General features: G+C 41.1%; 1 protein-coding gene across 1 annotated transcript; it reads right to left on the bottom strand.

Annotated features, from left to right (window-relative positions):
• Window positions 1-3,313: 3,313 nt before the first annotated feature.
• On the bottom strand, window positions 3,314-5,618 carry LOC101703436 (olfactory receptor-like protein OLF3). The gene has a single exon (XM_004860547.3). The coding sequence runs from the start codon at window positions 4,755-4,757 to the stop codon at window positions 3,798-3,800; it is 960 nt and encodes a 319-aa protein (XP_004860604.1). The 5' UTR covers window positions 4,758-5,618; the 3' UTR covers window positions 3,314-3,797.
• Window positions 5,619-16,951: the final 11,333 nt, after the last annotated feature.

Consider the following 16,951-nt stretch of genomic DNA (forward strand, 5'->3'; position numbering starts at 1 on the left):
TAGTCCAACCCCTTTATGAGGCCACCATTGGGGACCTCAGTCACCCCTCCTCTTCATCTCCTGCACTCAGTCAACTCAAATTGGCCCCTACCACTGTGCCTACCATTCAACCCCCCTAACCCTAATGAACCTTTTCACCTATATGTGAATGCCAAAAAAGGATTCACTTTTGGGTTCCTAGCTCAACTTCTTGGTACAAAAGTACAACCCATAGGCTACTTCTCAAAACAGTTGAATAAAACTGTCCTGGGGTGGCCAACCTGCCTCTATATTTTAGTGGCAGTGGCATAATTAGTTCTCCTAATTATGAAAAACTCCAAGCTTGTAGTATTCCTACATCTAGAGTCTATATCTCTCATTCTTCACAGCCTATACAACTCTCCAAACTTGTGCTACAAACCCAAAAGATGTGGGTAGATCTCATACACATCCATGTCATCCCATCTCCCAGCCCATTCAAAGCACTGTATGGAATCCCTTACAGCAACACTCCTCCAAGCATTCTCTTCTTCTGAAAAACTTTGCTGAGACTTCACTCCCAACACCTGATGACAACTCTTCCTTTATCAATTTTGCCAGGAGATGAGGACTACCTCAAACTCAAACCCTTACAGCCAAAATTACAGGGATCATAGACAACTAGTCTTACCATGCCAACAGCCACAAAACTTTTCAGTCTTCCATTTTAAATCCATTTCTCTAGACTAAAACTTGCCTCTAAAAAAGCCTAACCCCACCTATTCCATATAGGTTGAAAATCCCAACTTCTGACTCTTCAACATACTCATTTTAATTCTTGGACTACTTACCCAGAAGTGGGATTGCTGGATCATGTGGTAGTTCTACTTTTAGTTTTTTGAGAAATCTTCATATTGTTTTCTAAAATAACTGTGCAAATTTAAATTCACCAACAGTGTACAGAAGTTCTCTGTCTTTCTTATTAGTGCATATTAATTACAGAGAGCAATAGGTATAGTTTGGGAATATTTATACATGAATATAATGTACTTTGATAATTTCCCCATTACCCAATTTATCCCAACCCCTTTCTCCTCTCTGATAGTCCTTCTTCTACTTTCATATTATCTCTTTTTTTTTAAATATAAAAAACTTAACTTTTTTCTAAAGTCAAGAGTTTTCTTTTTCCCAAATCCTTGACAACACTTATTATCCCTTTTCCTTTTTGGTGGGGAGGGAAGGATGCTGAGCATTGAACCGTAGCATTTGCCATACTTAGCAAGTGTTCTACAGCTACATTCCCCAGTCTTCACTTGCCTTTTGTTTTTTAATACTTTTTTCTTGTTTTTTTGAGGCAGCATCCTGCTATGTAGTTCAGGATGGTCTTGAACTGACTTTGTAGCCCAGGGTGGCCTTGAACTTATGGCAATTTTCCTGCCTCACCCTTCCAAGTGCTGAGATTACAGGCCTAAGCCACAACATCCAGCTCTCACTTGTCTTTTAACGACAGCCATTCTAACATGTGAGGTGATATCTCTGTGTGGAATTAATTTGATTAGAGGTATAGAAAATCTTGTACATATTTATTGGCTATTGAGATCTTTTCTTTTGAGAAATGTCTGTTCAGATTGTCTGTTTTTAAATGAGGATATTCATCTTTTTTGCTGTTAAATTGTTTGTATTCCTTATGTATTTTAGATATTATCTCTTTATCACAAGTATGGTTTGAAACTATTTTCCCTTAATCCATGGACTGTATCTTCATTCTGTAAGTTGTTTCCTTGCTGGTAGAAGTTTTCAGCTTTATCTTTTTTTTTTGGTACCAGGGATCAAACTCAGGTCCCTGCGCTTGCACACAGCAGGCGGTGAAACCACTGAGCTAAATCCCCGGCCCTTAGAAGTTTTTAGTTTTATGTAACCAAGTTTATTTTTTTTGTTACCTGTATTTTCGGAACTCTACCCAAGAAAGCAGTGCCCAAAAATTTTTACAGAGCTTTTCCTTGTTTTCTTAAGCAAAATGTACGACTCCGTAATTTCACTTCTAGGTGTCTACCCAAAGAATTGAAAATAGGTATTCAAACAATAATTTGTACATGACTGTCCATAGTAACACTATTCATAATAACTTAAAAGGTGGAAAATATCCAAATGTCTAACATCTGATAACTGGATAAACAAATGTGGTGGATATATACAAGTGAATATGATTCAGACATAAAAGGAATGAAGCACCTCAAAAGCATTATGCTACATGAATGAATAGCAAAAGATGGCAGATTCCATGATTCCATTACTGTATGTGTTGGTATCGACAACTCACTGATGATAGAAAGCAGATTGGTGTTGTCAGGAGCTGCGACACAGAGTGACCACTAATGGGAATAGGGAATCCTTTTGGGGGTTGTGACAATGTTCTGAAGCTACGCAGATGTGAGGAAGTGTAATGTTGTGGACATAGTAAATGCCAATGAACTGTGCACTTTAACATGACAAAAGTGTGAATTTTTATGTTACATGAATTTTATCTCAATAAAAAATGTACTAGAAATTTAAGATGCTTTCGTTCTCCTCTTCAACCCTTTGTCATCTTCTCAACAGGTACAGTAAAATCTTGAGTTGTTCTGATTTTATGTGTTTTTGTGTGTGTGTGTGTGTGTGTGTATGTATGTGTGTGTGGCAAGACAAATCACAGATTGGTGATATTTTTGTAAGAGATGCTTAAGTCTGGTTCTTAAAAGTTATTTTAAACATTTGTCAGTATAAAAATATCACTACTTTGCTTTATGGTCTAGGATATCGAGAACTCAATCATTTATTTAGATATTAGAGGAGGAGAATAACATTTTTACCAGTGCAGAATCAGGATTCTTTTCTTTCTGAAGATCTTGGGCCACATGTGATGGTGTGTAGTGTGGCCTTCTAGACAAGGGTGTATTCTAAACACATCTCTGAGTTTTCACAAGAAAATATCCTTGGACTCTATTGTGTAGAAAGATACTTGCCTGAGGTCCTGAACATGTGTCTCTCTGGTCTGCCAGTTGGAAAGGAAAACAACAAAAAAAAATGATGCTCATGTGACTCACACAGTCCATCCATACTCACCAGGGTTGTGGGGACCATGACTTTGGCCCCAGATGCCCTTGTAAGTTCCCCACCCTGATGAGATGGGCTGCACCATGTGTGGCTCGCATGACTTCAGCATCTCTGAACTAAGGCCTTTTTGATCCCATGGGCACAGTAAATTTTGTAACTTACAGCTCATCTTTCCTTTTCTCAATGACTGCAGAAAAGATTTAGATTTAGATTTTCAGATGTTAGAAAGGAAATAAACTTTCTTGGCATAAATTGTGTACAGTGCCCTGACTTCTGATGTAATTTCATTTCTAATTCATATCTGCTGATAAATCATTTTCTCCTTTTATTAAAGAAAGTGAATATGTTCCACTTAACTTTCTAGCAGGGCATATATATATATATATTTTTTATTTGTTTGTTTGTTTGTTTGTGTGTTTTTTTGGAGGGGGAGGAACCAGGGATCAAAGTCAGGACCTTGTGTTTGCAAGGCAGGCTGCAGAAACAGTAAGCTAAATCCCCAGCCCAGGGGATACATATTTTTAAGTCAACATAATTCACTTCCTTTGGAATAAGGTGTGCACCTAAAATAGAGTCCAGAGACAAAATTTCCACATCTCTATTACAACAAAAAAGAGTAGTGTAGATTGTTGTTCTACCACCTGTTCAGTTACATATACATAGTCACATGTCCAAGCACACAAACTCTTGTGTGTTGTGCTGAAAGTACATAATCCAGAATCCAGGGCCTTCAGAGAGGAGCCTTTTCAATTAAAAATTAGCACCAAATGTTTTGACTCAGAGCTCCTCATCAGAACCCGATTCGCAGCAGCCTTCATGTCCTTGTTCTGAAGACTATAGATAAGAGGGTTCAACATGGGGGTCACCACAGCATAAAAGAGCACCACCACCTTGTCCTGCTCAGCTGAGGCCCTGGAGCGGGGATGCAGGTAGGTGAAGAGGGCCATCCCATAAGACATGGAGACCACAGTAAGGTGAGAGGCGCAGGTCTCAAAGGCTTTGCGGCGTCCCTGAATGGAGCAAATCTTCAAGATAGAGGCCACAATGTGAGCATAGGACAGAGAGACCAGGCAGCAGGGCAGCAGCAGCACCACCACACTGGAGGCCACTATGACCACTTGGTTGAGGGTCACATCTACACAGACCAGCCTGACCAGGGCCAGTGTCTCACAGGCCACATGGTTCAGCACATTGTGCCCACAGGTGGGCAGGCACATAGTGACTGCTGTCTCCACAGAAGAATTAGCCAGGCCCACAAGCCAAGAGACACCTGCCAGTGCCATACAGAGCCTGGGGCTCATCACTACCATGTAACGCAGAGGGTCACAGACAGCCGCGTAGCGGTCATAGGCCATCGCAGCCAGCAGCACAAACTCAGTTCCCCCGAGGGCCAGGGCGAAGAAGAGCTGAGTCCCACATCGGGCAAAGGAGATGGTCTTCTTCTCCAGGAAGAAGTGTGCCAGCATCTGGGGGACCCCGCTGGAGGTGTAGCAGATGTCCACGACTGCGAGGTGGCAGAGGAAGAAGTACATGGGCAGGTGGAGTCGCGTGTCCAGCCAGATCAAGAGGAGGATGAGTCCATTGCCCAGCAGGGTTAGCAGGTAGGTGGCCCCAAAGAGCACGAAGAGCCCAGCCTGGGTCTGTGTGTCATCAGAGAGACCCATTAGGACAAACTCACTCACCCAGGTCATGTTGTCCCTCCTCATGGAGCAGGTGGGACGGACTCCTGGGCTGGGGGCAACAGTGTCAGAATGGGCAGGTAAAGTACTCACTTTAGGAATCTTGAATTAAGTGCCCAGCTAGGATATGAGGTGGAACAGGGACACTGAGCCTGGGTTGTTTAGCCTGGATGATTAGAGGACAATGTAATGAAGACACTGGAGAAAGAGACACTTGGACCTGACCCTAGACTATTAGATTCTCATGCACAATGTCTCTGCCTCGGCTAACCTTCTATGTCTAAGGCTTTGGATGGTTATAATTAAGAAACAAGAAAATAAAGAATAGAAAATAAGTGGTGAAAAGAAAGAATGAATGATAGAAGAAATAGAAAAAAGGAAAGAAAAAGAAATACTAAAGCAAAGAAAGTTGGAAAATGGGAAAGTTAGGAAGGAACGTGGAAAATAGGAAAGAAAGGAAGGATTCTTCAATGTGGGGTAGCAGTAGGTACAGTGTTGTAGTCAGGCACACAGAAACAACAGGGAGCCCTGAGGTTCTGGGTATCATTTCCAAAGCCTGGATTCAATTGCTCCTCCTGCTTTCTCCGCTTCAGTCTACTTCACTGTCTAGAAAGCAGGCCTCTCACATCTTCTCATTTCACCATTAGTCCAGTTGCAACTTACATCTGTCTGACCAGTGGTGCTGCTGTGTGCCAGGAACTGAGCCAGACTTCGGGTACCTGACAGTGAGACAGAAAGGGAGATGCATGTGGGTCCCGATTATCTGGGTTGTTATAATTTAATAAGAGACAGAGATTAAATTAATAATTACAAAAATATCAATTAAGGTAATTATGCTAACAGGGAGAGGAGCAAGGTTAATACTTGGCTAATTAAATTTGAAGCTTTGTAATTAAATTATCACTAGTTATTTCTTACTTCTCAGTAGAATACACTTCACATACTGAGATGGAAGCAAATATTTAGATATTCAACAAAAGTTTAAAAATGACATACTGAGAGTATTTGGAAAGCAGTGACAGTCATGTTCAGCTACTGAACATGAAGTGATGGATTAAGACTTCATCTCAAACAGTGCGGATTCTTTTTTTTCAGCCAGGGTAGCACTGGGTCTTCTGCCTCCCAGCTTGCTTACTGGTTCTCTAGAGACTTGGAATTAAAGACTGTCAGTTTTTCTTAATAGCAATATAATTCCTAGGTACATATTTGGCTTTCAGAAAATTTAATTGGTGAATATTTCATTTATGGAAAAATATGTTGAGTATATGAGGCATTATGCGTTGAACCAAACTCTAGGAAATGCCATCTTTCAAAGTCAAGACTTTGTGCGTAGAAGGTCAGCAGTGCCACAGAATCAAATAAGAAATTTAAAAAGTTGGTCTTTGGTAAAAATCTCTGGAAGCCAACCAAAGCACGTTTGTGCAAATCACTGGAGTCAAACAGGACAAATGCAATACATCAGTGTTAAGAAACCCAGAGCAGGGCCAGAGATTTAGCTCAGTGGTTTCGCCGCCTGCTGCACAAGCTCAAGGACTTGAGTTCAATCCCTGGTACCAAAAAAAAAAAAAAAAAAAAAAAAAACCCAGAGCAGAGACCCAAAATCAAATACAAGAGACTGAAAAGCATAACTCAGTTGAGGATTCTCTTGGCTGGAAATAGTCTCTCGATCCCTAATTGTGGAGGGAGACAGCAGAATGCCTGCCTGGAGCAGGAGTCTCCTGCTTTCCATCAGCCCTGTCCTACGGTGGCCAGAAGGTGCCACTGTAGAAACTGGCTTTGGATTTTCCTGGATGGAGATTAGGTTGTGGGGTCAGAATTCAGGGAGCAGGGGCTGGGACTCTGAGTACTGCCCAGGGAGCCCATGGCTGCCCACAGAGCCTTGCCATTGAGTAGGCAAAGAAGTAACTCAATTTGGATCTGCTGCCATAATCCTCACCCTCAGAGTTGGTGTCAGGGATCAAAAGTCCCTCCAGAAAGTGATCAAAATTGCTAGAAATGAAAGGCACCATAGAAACCAGGCATTCCATCTCTTTCATTTTCTAAACAAGGATCCCAAGGAACATGGGTAAGGTGATTTGCCAGGTGTCAGATGTAGCCAGATCAAGCTGAAACAAGGTCCAAGCCTGTATTTATTTCTAATCTCTCACAATGAGAGGCTGGGGGGAATGCTGGATAGATCTGGCTTAGAAAGGGAGGCATCTGTGGAATCTTAGAGGGGAGGCTCAGGGCAGCTGAGTTGCCTTATAGAGAAGTGTACTGTGGTGAGCAGGAAAAGCTTGGAATGAGAAGTCAAGGAATCCGTGCCCTACTTCACTTCCCTCCTTAGCCTGCTATGGGCAAGTTTCTGAGACTTAGCTTCCTTCTCTGAAATGCATGAATAATAATTGTGCTACCTCATCACATTTTGAGCAAGATCAGATGAACAAATGAATATAAATGTGCCTTGTAAGAATAGTAAATAAAACTTGAGAGGCTGTTGTTACTATACTGAGCAAGTTTGCATCATCAAAGTAAATTATGTTCAATGATATTCAGACAAGAAATGATATAAGTAGGTACTACATAGGTCAGTATGTTAATAGAACAAGTGACACGAAGCCCTTTTGCAATTCTATCAACTAAACCATCTAATTCACTTAACCATAGAAATCCTGCTTAGATGTAGTGAAGAATTAAAATACAGTGTGTATATCTAGTGGATAGGACCATGCTCTGCACACAGAGCAAATTCTCTACTCTTTTATGCCAATACAGTTTTGATGTTTTTATTGTGATGTTATAAACTTTTAATATTTTAGGTAGCCTTTGTACTATATGTCAGTTGCTAGGGTAAATTGGGGCCCATATTTTCATGTGTCCTTGTCCAGGAGCTCAGCCTGGCAGGTAGAAGGAGGGGGTGAGGCACCATAACCTCATCAGAGAGGGCTCAGAGGAAGCTAGACAATCATTCGGAGGCTGGAGACATCCAGTCTGATTATGTCAATGGGGAAGCCGATGCACAGAAATAATAAAGTGGAAGAGGGAAATAACCAGTACCTTTGCTGGTTGAAGTGTTGATATAGATTAAGGTACACTAAGATAAGGGTAGCTGGGCTTCAGCCTGTATTAAGAAATCATCTATGTATTCTTGGATAAATTGCTACATATGGAAGCCAGATTCTTCAACTGCAGAAGAGCAAGTTCGATTAAGTAAACATGAAGAATTCTTACAGCTCTTAAGATTTGTGTTGAGTGAATACACACAGATAAACTATAGTTTAAGACTTTACAAAAAATAAAAGGAAAAAAAAAGGAAATTCTTTGGTTTTTGATCACTCAGTATGTAAAGCTAAAAGAAATGTAGGCCATAAAGTATTAAATGTTAGCAAGTTTCAGGATCTAAGAATTCAGATCACATACACACAATTGTTTAAGGGTGGTGCCTATAAATAGAACTTGAAAATTAGAGATTAAGGGAATAGGGCAGTGGGCTGTACCAGCAGAAATGGGAAAAGCATTTGGGTTAAGACTGAAATGCATGTGGCTTTCAAATACACGAGCCTCTTTCTAGTCCTGATAATTCCTTGACTGGGATGCTCCCTAACACCAAGGTTTCTAGCAGACTAGGGACCAATCCTGCTTTAGTTACATAGGAATTATGTTCCTTGATGGCTGGTAATGTTCAACAAGTTCTTTTTCAAGAGAACGTGGAAGTCTATGTCTTTGGCTCTTATACTAATCCCAGCCCGTCTCCATTCCTTATTATCTCCAACACAATACAGGTGCCTGATGACTAAGAAAATAGTTTTCTCTCTTTTGACTTCTATTCTTTACTTTTGGCAACATCTATCTACATATTCAGAGGATCTCTGTTAGACTGTTGATTGGCTGGCTGACCAAGAGCGAGGACTCCACTGAATGATTTGAAAACAATGAGCTACATCGTTTCTGTCATGGGAGGAAATCAAAGAGCCTTCAATACAACCGGTGAGATAAGCACACTACAGGATCCAAGGACAGCCCTGGCATCACACAGATCACCCTCCATCCCTTCAACTCTTCTCACCTCTCCCTGTGGGGGACTCACCAGGCCTGAGCGCTCACCTCAAACACGGGACTCATTTGGGATGGGGAGGCAGCACATCGCCTAGGAAGCCTTTGAGGCTGGTTCGCCTCCTCTTCCTGGGTGGAGATTTTACTTTGTCAGCCTTGGCTGAGAACTTTTCAGAGCCCAGGAATCCCCAGAGGGTAATTACTTGCTCTTGGAGTGGTCTTGTCTCATTCTCCCCCCACCCCCAGCTGCTCTGCAATGCCAGCTCTCTCCTGTCCCAAGTTCCCTGTGGGATAAACACTTTCTCCCAACTTTTAATTGTTCCTTCAGTTCCTAGGCTAATGAGCCCTTCCCCCACTCACCTTTGTGAGTCTTCCTCTTCCTTCAGGGCTATGGCATCACTGGAGACCATGGGCAGGTGTCAAGGACAGAAGCATGTACTTCTCTGGTCTTGTGGAAAGGAACTGAAAGTAATTGGGAAGGAGAAGAGGAACTAAATCTCAGAGCTTGTTCTGCCTCCTAGAGGAAGAAGTTGAAAACACTTTCCCCCTCCTCCCACACATCTAGCCTGGTGACCAGGGAGTGGCTGGTATGCATCATTTGGTAGAACCATCATGTCCATGGCTGGCAGCCACTGAGAAGCCCCGAGTCCATAGTCATTAGACTTTCCCACAGGCTCCTTGGTGATCTCTCATGTCACGTTCCTGTTGTGTTTCCTTTTCATACTTTCATATCTCTAGAAGTTTTTCTTACTTCACCAATCTTGTCGTTCCAGTGTTTGTTTATTTCCCGCAAGGTTTTAATCTCTTCATTAGAATTACTGGATGAAGCAGAGGAAATAATGGTGAGGGTGGGGTTTAATTCTCAATACTACCTTCCCATCTTTATGGAAATACAACATGAGTCTTGGGAGGAAAAAAGCAGAGATATCATTGTGTAATTCACTAAACTTTTTGATAGTAATTGACCAACATTAGTGGATAAATTATTAATTACTTGTCAGATTTGTCACTGTGATGACAATGAACATGAGGACAGTCATTTCATTTCATTGCACTGCATTGCATTTCATGTTCTTCCCCTTGGGCGGATCTCCAGAATCTCAGACTCATCTTGGCTCTTTTCTTCACCTCAATGTTTTCCAGTCCTCAATGCCAATAAGGGGAAAACCTGATGGCACTTCTGAGAGCTGTAGCCGGAGGTTAAGGGGTAGAGATGTAAAGAAGTTGGAGGATACTTTGAGGGAAAAGAGGGAGAGAGAGGGAGTCCTGAAGGGGGACACTGTTAATGCAGCTGAAAGATAGATTTATGTTGACAGATTCAGCACCTTTGAATGGAAAAGGGAAAGATGCTTGGTACCATCTTCCAGGCTGCACATTACTGTCATGCAATAAAAATGTTTTCTTACTGGCAAAAATTGCATTGACTTTTCCAAACATTAAGATTATAGGTTGGTCAATAGTAAAAAATAATACACATATGTTGCACATCCATAAAGAATAAAGCAGATAAGGATCTCAAAGATGAACATAAAATATAAATAATCTCTTTGGAGTATGATTATAATTTTCATTTTCTTCTTTTTTATTTATCAAAATTTTGAAGGTGCCTACAATAAACATATATTATGTTCAAATAATAATACAAATGAAATTTAAACTATTTTTTATTGACATAGATATATCACACTGAGATTCACATTATAAAATCAACTTGCTTATTATTTAACATTACTAAATTAGCTTTGGGCACATGCGTGAGTATTAAAGGGTGTAGGGAAGGTATAATTAAAATTGTGTCTTAGAAATCTAGATGTAACTACATGTTTTGAATCATTTATACCATGAAAGGCACATCTGTATATTTTCTACAGTGGCAAACTTTCTAGACTAGAGGCAGGACAATGTATTCATACTCTGGCTTTCAAACAGAGAATTCTATAACTTTGACAAGTCCCTTAATCTTCTTAGTTTTCTCATTTAAGAAATAAATCAGTTGGACTAGACTCAAAGACTCTTCGTATCCAGAGGTTTGCACTTCATGTTATTTTCCTGTCATTCAAAATTCTAGATTCTGTGATCTGTGACTTAAGCCATTCCATCTGGGTTCCCTTGGACTTAAGAGGACAGGAGTAATTCTTGAGCTTGATCCACACCAGGAGTTGCATTGAAGAAGCTAACCTTCTATGCACTATTTGAACCCTTTGCTCTTTTTAAAAAATTTTTTAGATACAGGGTCTCAAAATGTAGTTCATACTGGCCTTGAACTCACTACATAGCCCAGGAGGGCCTCAAACTTGTGGCGATCCTCCTGCTTCAGCCAAGTGCTGAATCCCCCAAGTGCGACACATCTATGCCAATAAAAAATAGTTTAAATTTCATTTAGATTCTCATTAGAACATAACATATGTTTATTTTAGACTTTCAAAATTTTGATAAACAAAAAAGAAGAAAACAAAAATTATAATCACACTCCAATCCCCCAAGGGCTGGGATTACAGGAATGCGCCATCACACCTGGTAGACACTTTGCTCTTGCACACAACTCATTTCCTGCAGTATCTGTGCAGCTCCAGGCTGGTTACTTGCTGGGGTCTTTCTTTTCACTTCTTTGGAGTTGCCCCAACCACTTTCCACTTCTTTACTCTCTCCTTCCTCACCCTAGTATTTCCGTGCCACAAAACTTTCTTGACAATAATAAAAAATTTAGTTCATTTCTAAGAAGCTACTATATCAGATTCTAGGTTACTAACATCTCCCATTCAGTTCTGTTTTTACCAGAATTAACTTTCCCCCTCTTTTCTCAATGATATATAAGAGACATCTTTTGGGAGAAATGCTACTTGAGTTCCAAAAATGTTGGATACAAATCATCATTCTTGATCATGAGAGAGCCTTAATACCATTCTACTTCTTGTTTGTACACCTGGGAAAAATGAAAGATGGTATTTCCATGTTTTGGTCTTCTCTCAACAGAGCCACCTACATGACTTCAGGGAAACCACTTAAGTGGCAGTGCTAACATGAGAAATAAGGACTTGGCAATTAAAACTTAATAAACACAATGCTTTATGAGAATCATCCCTTTGAAACTTTATGTAATTTTCTTGTTATATATTTATATCAGATGGATAAAGTAGAGCCCACTTCTGGAAAAGAAGTCTTTCCTTAATTCACTATAAGCACAAAGATGGAGTTCAGAATGATCTTTACTTCAAGATCAATTTGGCCATGTAAAGGGAAAAAGTTTAAATATTTTTCACTGATATCCCATGAAAATGTAGCTTCTTAATCTACTGTAATGATTGTATCTTCTTCAGTTGCCACGGGGAGTATGGAAAAGGATGGGGAAGAATAACAATATAACTTGCTAATTAAAAGCATCTTAGTTTCCTACAGTTTAAAGAGTTTATCTTAAAATAATCTGTCCAAACAAATATTCAATTAATTTGAAGCTGAACCCTATTCCAGAGTGGTTTATTTCTTTTCTTCCTTTCTCAATGTGACTTCTATGCCTAAGGTAAAAGCTTGTCTCACACTCCTTTTGCTGGTCTCTGCAGCTAGGCAATAATGTTCATCTTCATATCATAGGTTTCTGCTGAGATGCAGTAAATTAATGTGGATCCAGCCAGTGGTGAAATCTGTGATAGAGGATTATTTGTTGTCTTGGCTTTGTCAAAGCTTAGTGGCAATGTCTTTGTTGAAATGGTTCTACTTCTGGTTTTCTGATGCTGTGATTTCTCCAAATGTATGCACACACACACTCACACTCACACACACACCTTCCTGAACTGGATTCCAGTGGCTTTCTGCACCTCCCATGAGGACATCCTTGGGCACACATCCTTGCTCTTGGAAACCAGGTGCGGGTCTCAGATGATGTACTGACACCTCCTTTACTGCTGCTTCTCTATGATTATGGTTTGGGTCTGAATGCCTCTAAAATGCTCAGTCCCCAAGGCAAAAAGGTGAATGGATTATGAGGGGTCCAACCTTCTCAGTGGACTTATCCACTGATGTATTCTTAATTTAATGGGTTATTGGGAAGCAGTGGGAACTAGGAAGTCACGCTTGTTTGAAGGAAGTGGGCCCTTGGGGTGTTCTCCTGAAGTCCATACTTTTCCCCTAGTCCCTTCTTTTCTCTCTGCTTTCCATTCTCCACCAGGTGAGGAGCTTTGCTCTGTTATCTGTTCCCCACCGTGATGATCTGCTTTGTTATGGGCCTACATCAATAAAGCCCAGTCACTGTGGACCAAAACCCCTAAAAGAGCAAAAATAAATCTTTCTTTCCTTAACTTATTTATTTTAGGTATTTTGTCACAATAACTAATACTCTATTAGTTAATAATAGCTAATACATGGGCCGGGGTTGTAGCTCAGTGGTTCCAGCGCCTGCCTTGCAAGCGCAAGGACCCGAGTTTGATCCATGGTACCAAAAAAAAAAAAAAAAAAGCTAATACTCTATAGCTCTCCAGTCCCTTTGATGTTTCGGGTCACCCCGATCCATGATCTTCTGCCAGGACTCCAGTTAAGGATCTGGAAAACATTTCTATTTTGGGCTCTCCATGTCCTTCACTCCTGGGGACCTATAGAAGGCTGATCAGGACACGTAGACTGGATTATCTGCTTCTCCTACTTCTTTCTTTCTTTATTTCTCTTCAAACCAGTGCCTGAGTAAGAGCATTTTCTGCCTTTAATGATTTCCCCTTTATCAGTCATGGAGAACCTTTTAGAGCTTTCAATGATAACAAACATATGCCTGCTGCGGCACATGCACCATAGATTCACCATCCCTGCCCTATATCATATACTGAGTTCCTTGTACACCTAGTTATCCAAATGTCAGTGTTCAAATGCAAAGGTTGTGGGTTTTTATATAAGTATCTCAGGACCTCAGAAATTTGGGATTAATAACAACAAAAATGTGCTGATGTTCAGTTCTCACAGTGTCATCCATGTTCTGCCTCCTATTCTCCATTTAGCATCCATCTTGCGCAGGGAATTGGGCATCTCTTCTCTTCTATTTGGCTCATCACACCTGTTGTCAGAGAACAGATTGGGCCATTATTTTTAACTGCGTTTGGCTGCCCCTCTCCTAGTCCATGAAGGAAATTTTTCTCAGGGACTATTCTGTCTGTTGGCTCTTAGAATTCATTAATCTCCACTCCACATGCATTCTGACCCCGGTTTAGCATTCAGATACTTCTTATCCTTTGGCTTCAGCTACCAGTTACTCTGTTCCATTCTATTCCACCGATGCAACTGGCTGGGTCTGTGGCACCTCATTGGCAGAGGAGAAAATGAAGGAATTCATCCAGGAAAAATCAGATGGCAGCTCCAAGCAGGTCTAAGACAGACTGTGATCACTCTACATAAGGCATGTGAAGTATTTTACTAAAAAATCCTGTTTGATTCTTTTTGAAAGGCCCTTCTGAATTCCCTGATTGGGATGGGCTTGGGTGCAAGGAGAGGACTGGCTATGCGCTATGACCTAAGGAAAAATTCTTCATTCTGTGAAATTTTGAACAACTCTATGAGGTAGGCAGAGACTTGGCCTGAGCTAAACAATTGATAAAGAGCCAGTGAGATGAAAGTCAAGATACCTCTCCTGTTCAAATTTTGTGCTTGTCTTACCAGACCACTTTGCTTCCTGCATTCTTTCTGAAAGGAAGTGGTTGTAAATAGAAGAATATGGAGGTCTCTTTATCCTCTGATGAACTGAAATTCTGTGCAGGAGGTTACAAAGGGCAAGCAGTAGCTGTCTACTGTCAGGATCATTTCCATGCCCCAACTAAGCAAAATGACATTTCAATACCAAAAGGAGCAGAGAAAAGAACTCTAGCTGGGTGTTTCCTGTGACTCAAGTACAATTTGCTTTCTGACCTTTAGATAAGAAACTTGACTTACTTTTGTCTCTATAGCCTGCAAGGCCATTTTCATTTTTGTTCTAACACTTTGGATCCTGTGATAGGCTGGGTAATGGCCCTTATATATGTCCACTTCCTAGTTTTCAGCATCTGTGATTGTGTTACCTTATATGGCAAAGGAGATTTTGCAGATGCGACTAAGAATTTTACAGTGGGGAAATTGGCTTGGATTATGAAAGTGAGCCCAATGTGATCACAGAGGTCCTTATCAGAGGGAGGCAGGAAGATCAGAATCAGAAGAAGATGTGACAGATGCAAGAGGTTAGAATGATGTGAGGGATGGGTCACAATCTGGGGGCTACAAAAAGCTGAAGGAGGAAATCACTTCTCAAAACCTCCAGAGGGAATAAACCCTCCAATGCCTTGACCTTGCCCCACTAAAACTAAATATGGGCTTTTAACTTTCAGAGCTGTAAGAGATACATTTTTATTGTTCTAAGTCACTAACTACATTTGTGGTGATTTGTTACATCAGCAATGAGAAACTGATACTGATTCTAATTCTTCCGTTATTCCTCAACCCCACTTTCCCAGTCTTAATTTGCTATTCACAATGCTCCAGCCACATTTTTGTATCTGGCCTCATCTTTTTGATTCTGATCTCCTTCTTGCTTTCACCTCTGTGCCTCAATCCATGAACTCTGAATTTGGAATTGCCTGATCATCAGCTGTCACCGTAAGTAATGCAAATGAAAAATGCTGGCTTTTCTCAGAATTGGTGATTGCTTGGCCAGCTTTGAGGAGGCCTCTTGTTGGCTGGGTTTTGAGAGGCTCTATTTCATCTGCACTCAGCCTCTTGACTCTCTTGGCCCCAAGCTGGACTGTCTCAGGGATACCATGCACAACAGCCCTATGGTTTATTGACCCCTCAACTCCTGGGGCTATTTTATGCCTTGGTAGCTAGTTCAGTACCTGTCTCTAGAAAATAGGAGATCTTCACACCTAAAAACTCCTTCCTGTTTACCCAAAGGTTCTGCCACTTGTGTAACAGGATGTTAACATTGATTCTGTCTCAGTTTTTTCTTTGTGTAAGAACAATCAGATCTATGTCTCATTCCCACACCTTCCAAAATGGTGTTTGCTTACTCAAGCAATTTTTTCAGAGATAGTTTCGAAAATTGATTGATGACTCTTGTGCTATCCCCTACCTCAGTTTGAAATTGAAAACATGGGGGAAAGAAATTGTAAAGAATGCTTTGGAGACATCTGGTATCTTTTGTTGTTCCTTCTCCCTCACTTCCATGTATGAGGGATTGGTGGGTTTCTCCTTCACATTAAGATACTAATTCTCGTGAACTCTTTGAGCTTTGGGAGGCCCAAACACTGGAAGAAGAGGAGAAATTAGAGGGGTTATAGAGTCACAAGAGGTGCCTAGGAAATGGCATTTCTCCTGAGGGCACAGCTCTGATGCTCAAGGACTGGTAGGCCAGATGTGGGCTCTATAAAAGTGATCGGGCCCGGCTTCATCCTGATTCCCTCATAAAAGACTCCTTGAAGGGGAAATACAACCCCAAGAAGATGGACCCTGAGACACCTAGGACTTGAGGGAGGAACTGTGTGTGGTTAGAAGAGGAGAAGGGTGATTGGAAGATTGAGGATGGATGCAGAGGTTTGCCTGTTCAAGGGAGCTGCAATGGGTCCAGTTGAATATCCTCCAAGGAAGCTATGAAGGAAAAAAGAGCCAGACTTGGGAATCTGCTTTTAGGTTGTCTGTCAACAAAGACATGTTGCTTTCTGCAGCCCAGAAGGCATTAGAAACTGTCTAATGAGAGTCTGGCAGGCAGGGAGAGGAGGAAGAGGATTCACAGAAGAGAGAAATGCCAACTCTTCTCAATTTAAACATCTGATGTTGGGATGAGAAGAAGCTTTATCCTATGTGAGGTGGGAGGCTTGATTTTACCTGTGACTGGATATTTTGGAAACTGAAATGGAATGCTTTGGGGATTGAAAGTGACTGGAAACTATTTTTTCAGGAAGGACCAAGACTTCATGCTACATGCTATGGAATTAGTCCAAAGGTAGAAGGAGAGTTATCTCACAGTGCAGACTGGAGAGTACGCAGGTGGAAAGCAATGCAGTTATTTTCTGTTAACAACCTGTGAACTCAGCTTGTTCAATTAGTCAGTTGCCAAAACATGATAGAGTTGAGATGTGGTGGTCTGCAGACTAGGGTCTCCATCCTGGCTGTGGGATTTTCCCAAGATCCTTGCATATTTCTCGTCTCACATGTTCTCTGTGCACCAGAGGTTATTGTGCTACATAGAT

This window comes from Heterocephalus glaber, unplaced genomic scaffold (assembly GCF_053883595.1).
Source record: "Heterocephalus glaber isolate CG9 unplaced genomic scaffold, H.glaber_assembly_v1.0 deba00000818, whole genome shotgun sequence".
Classification (NCBI taxonomy): domain Eukaryota; kingdom Metazoa; phylum Chordata; class Mammalia; order Rodentia; family Bathyergidae; genus Heterocephalus; species Heterocephalus glaber.

What these genes read in the sequence shown, in the direction of transcription:
- LOC101703436 (XM_004860547.3), bottom strand. Translation starts at nt 4,757, where the DNA reads ATGAGGAGGGACAACATGACCTGGGTGAGTGAGTTTGTCCTAATGGGT.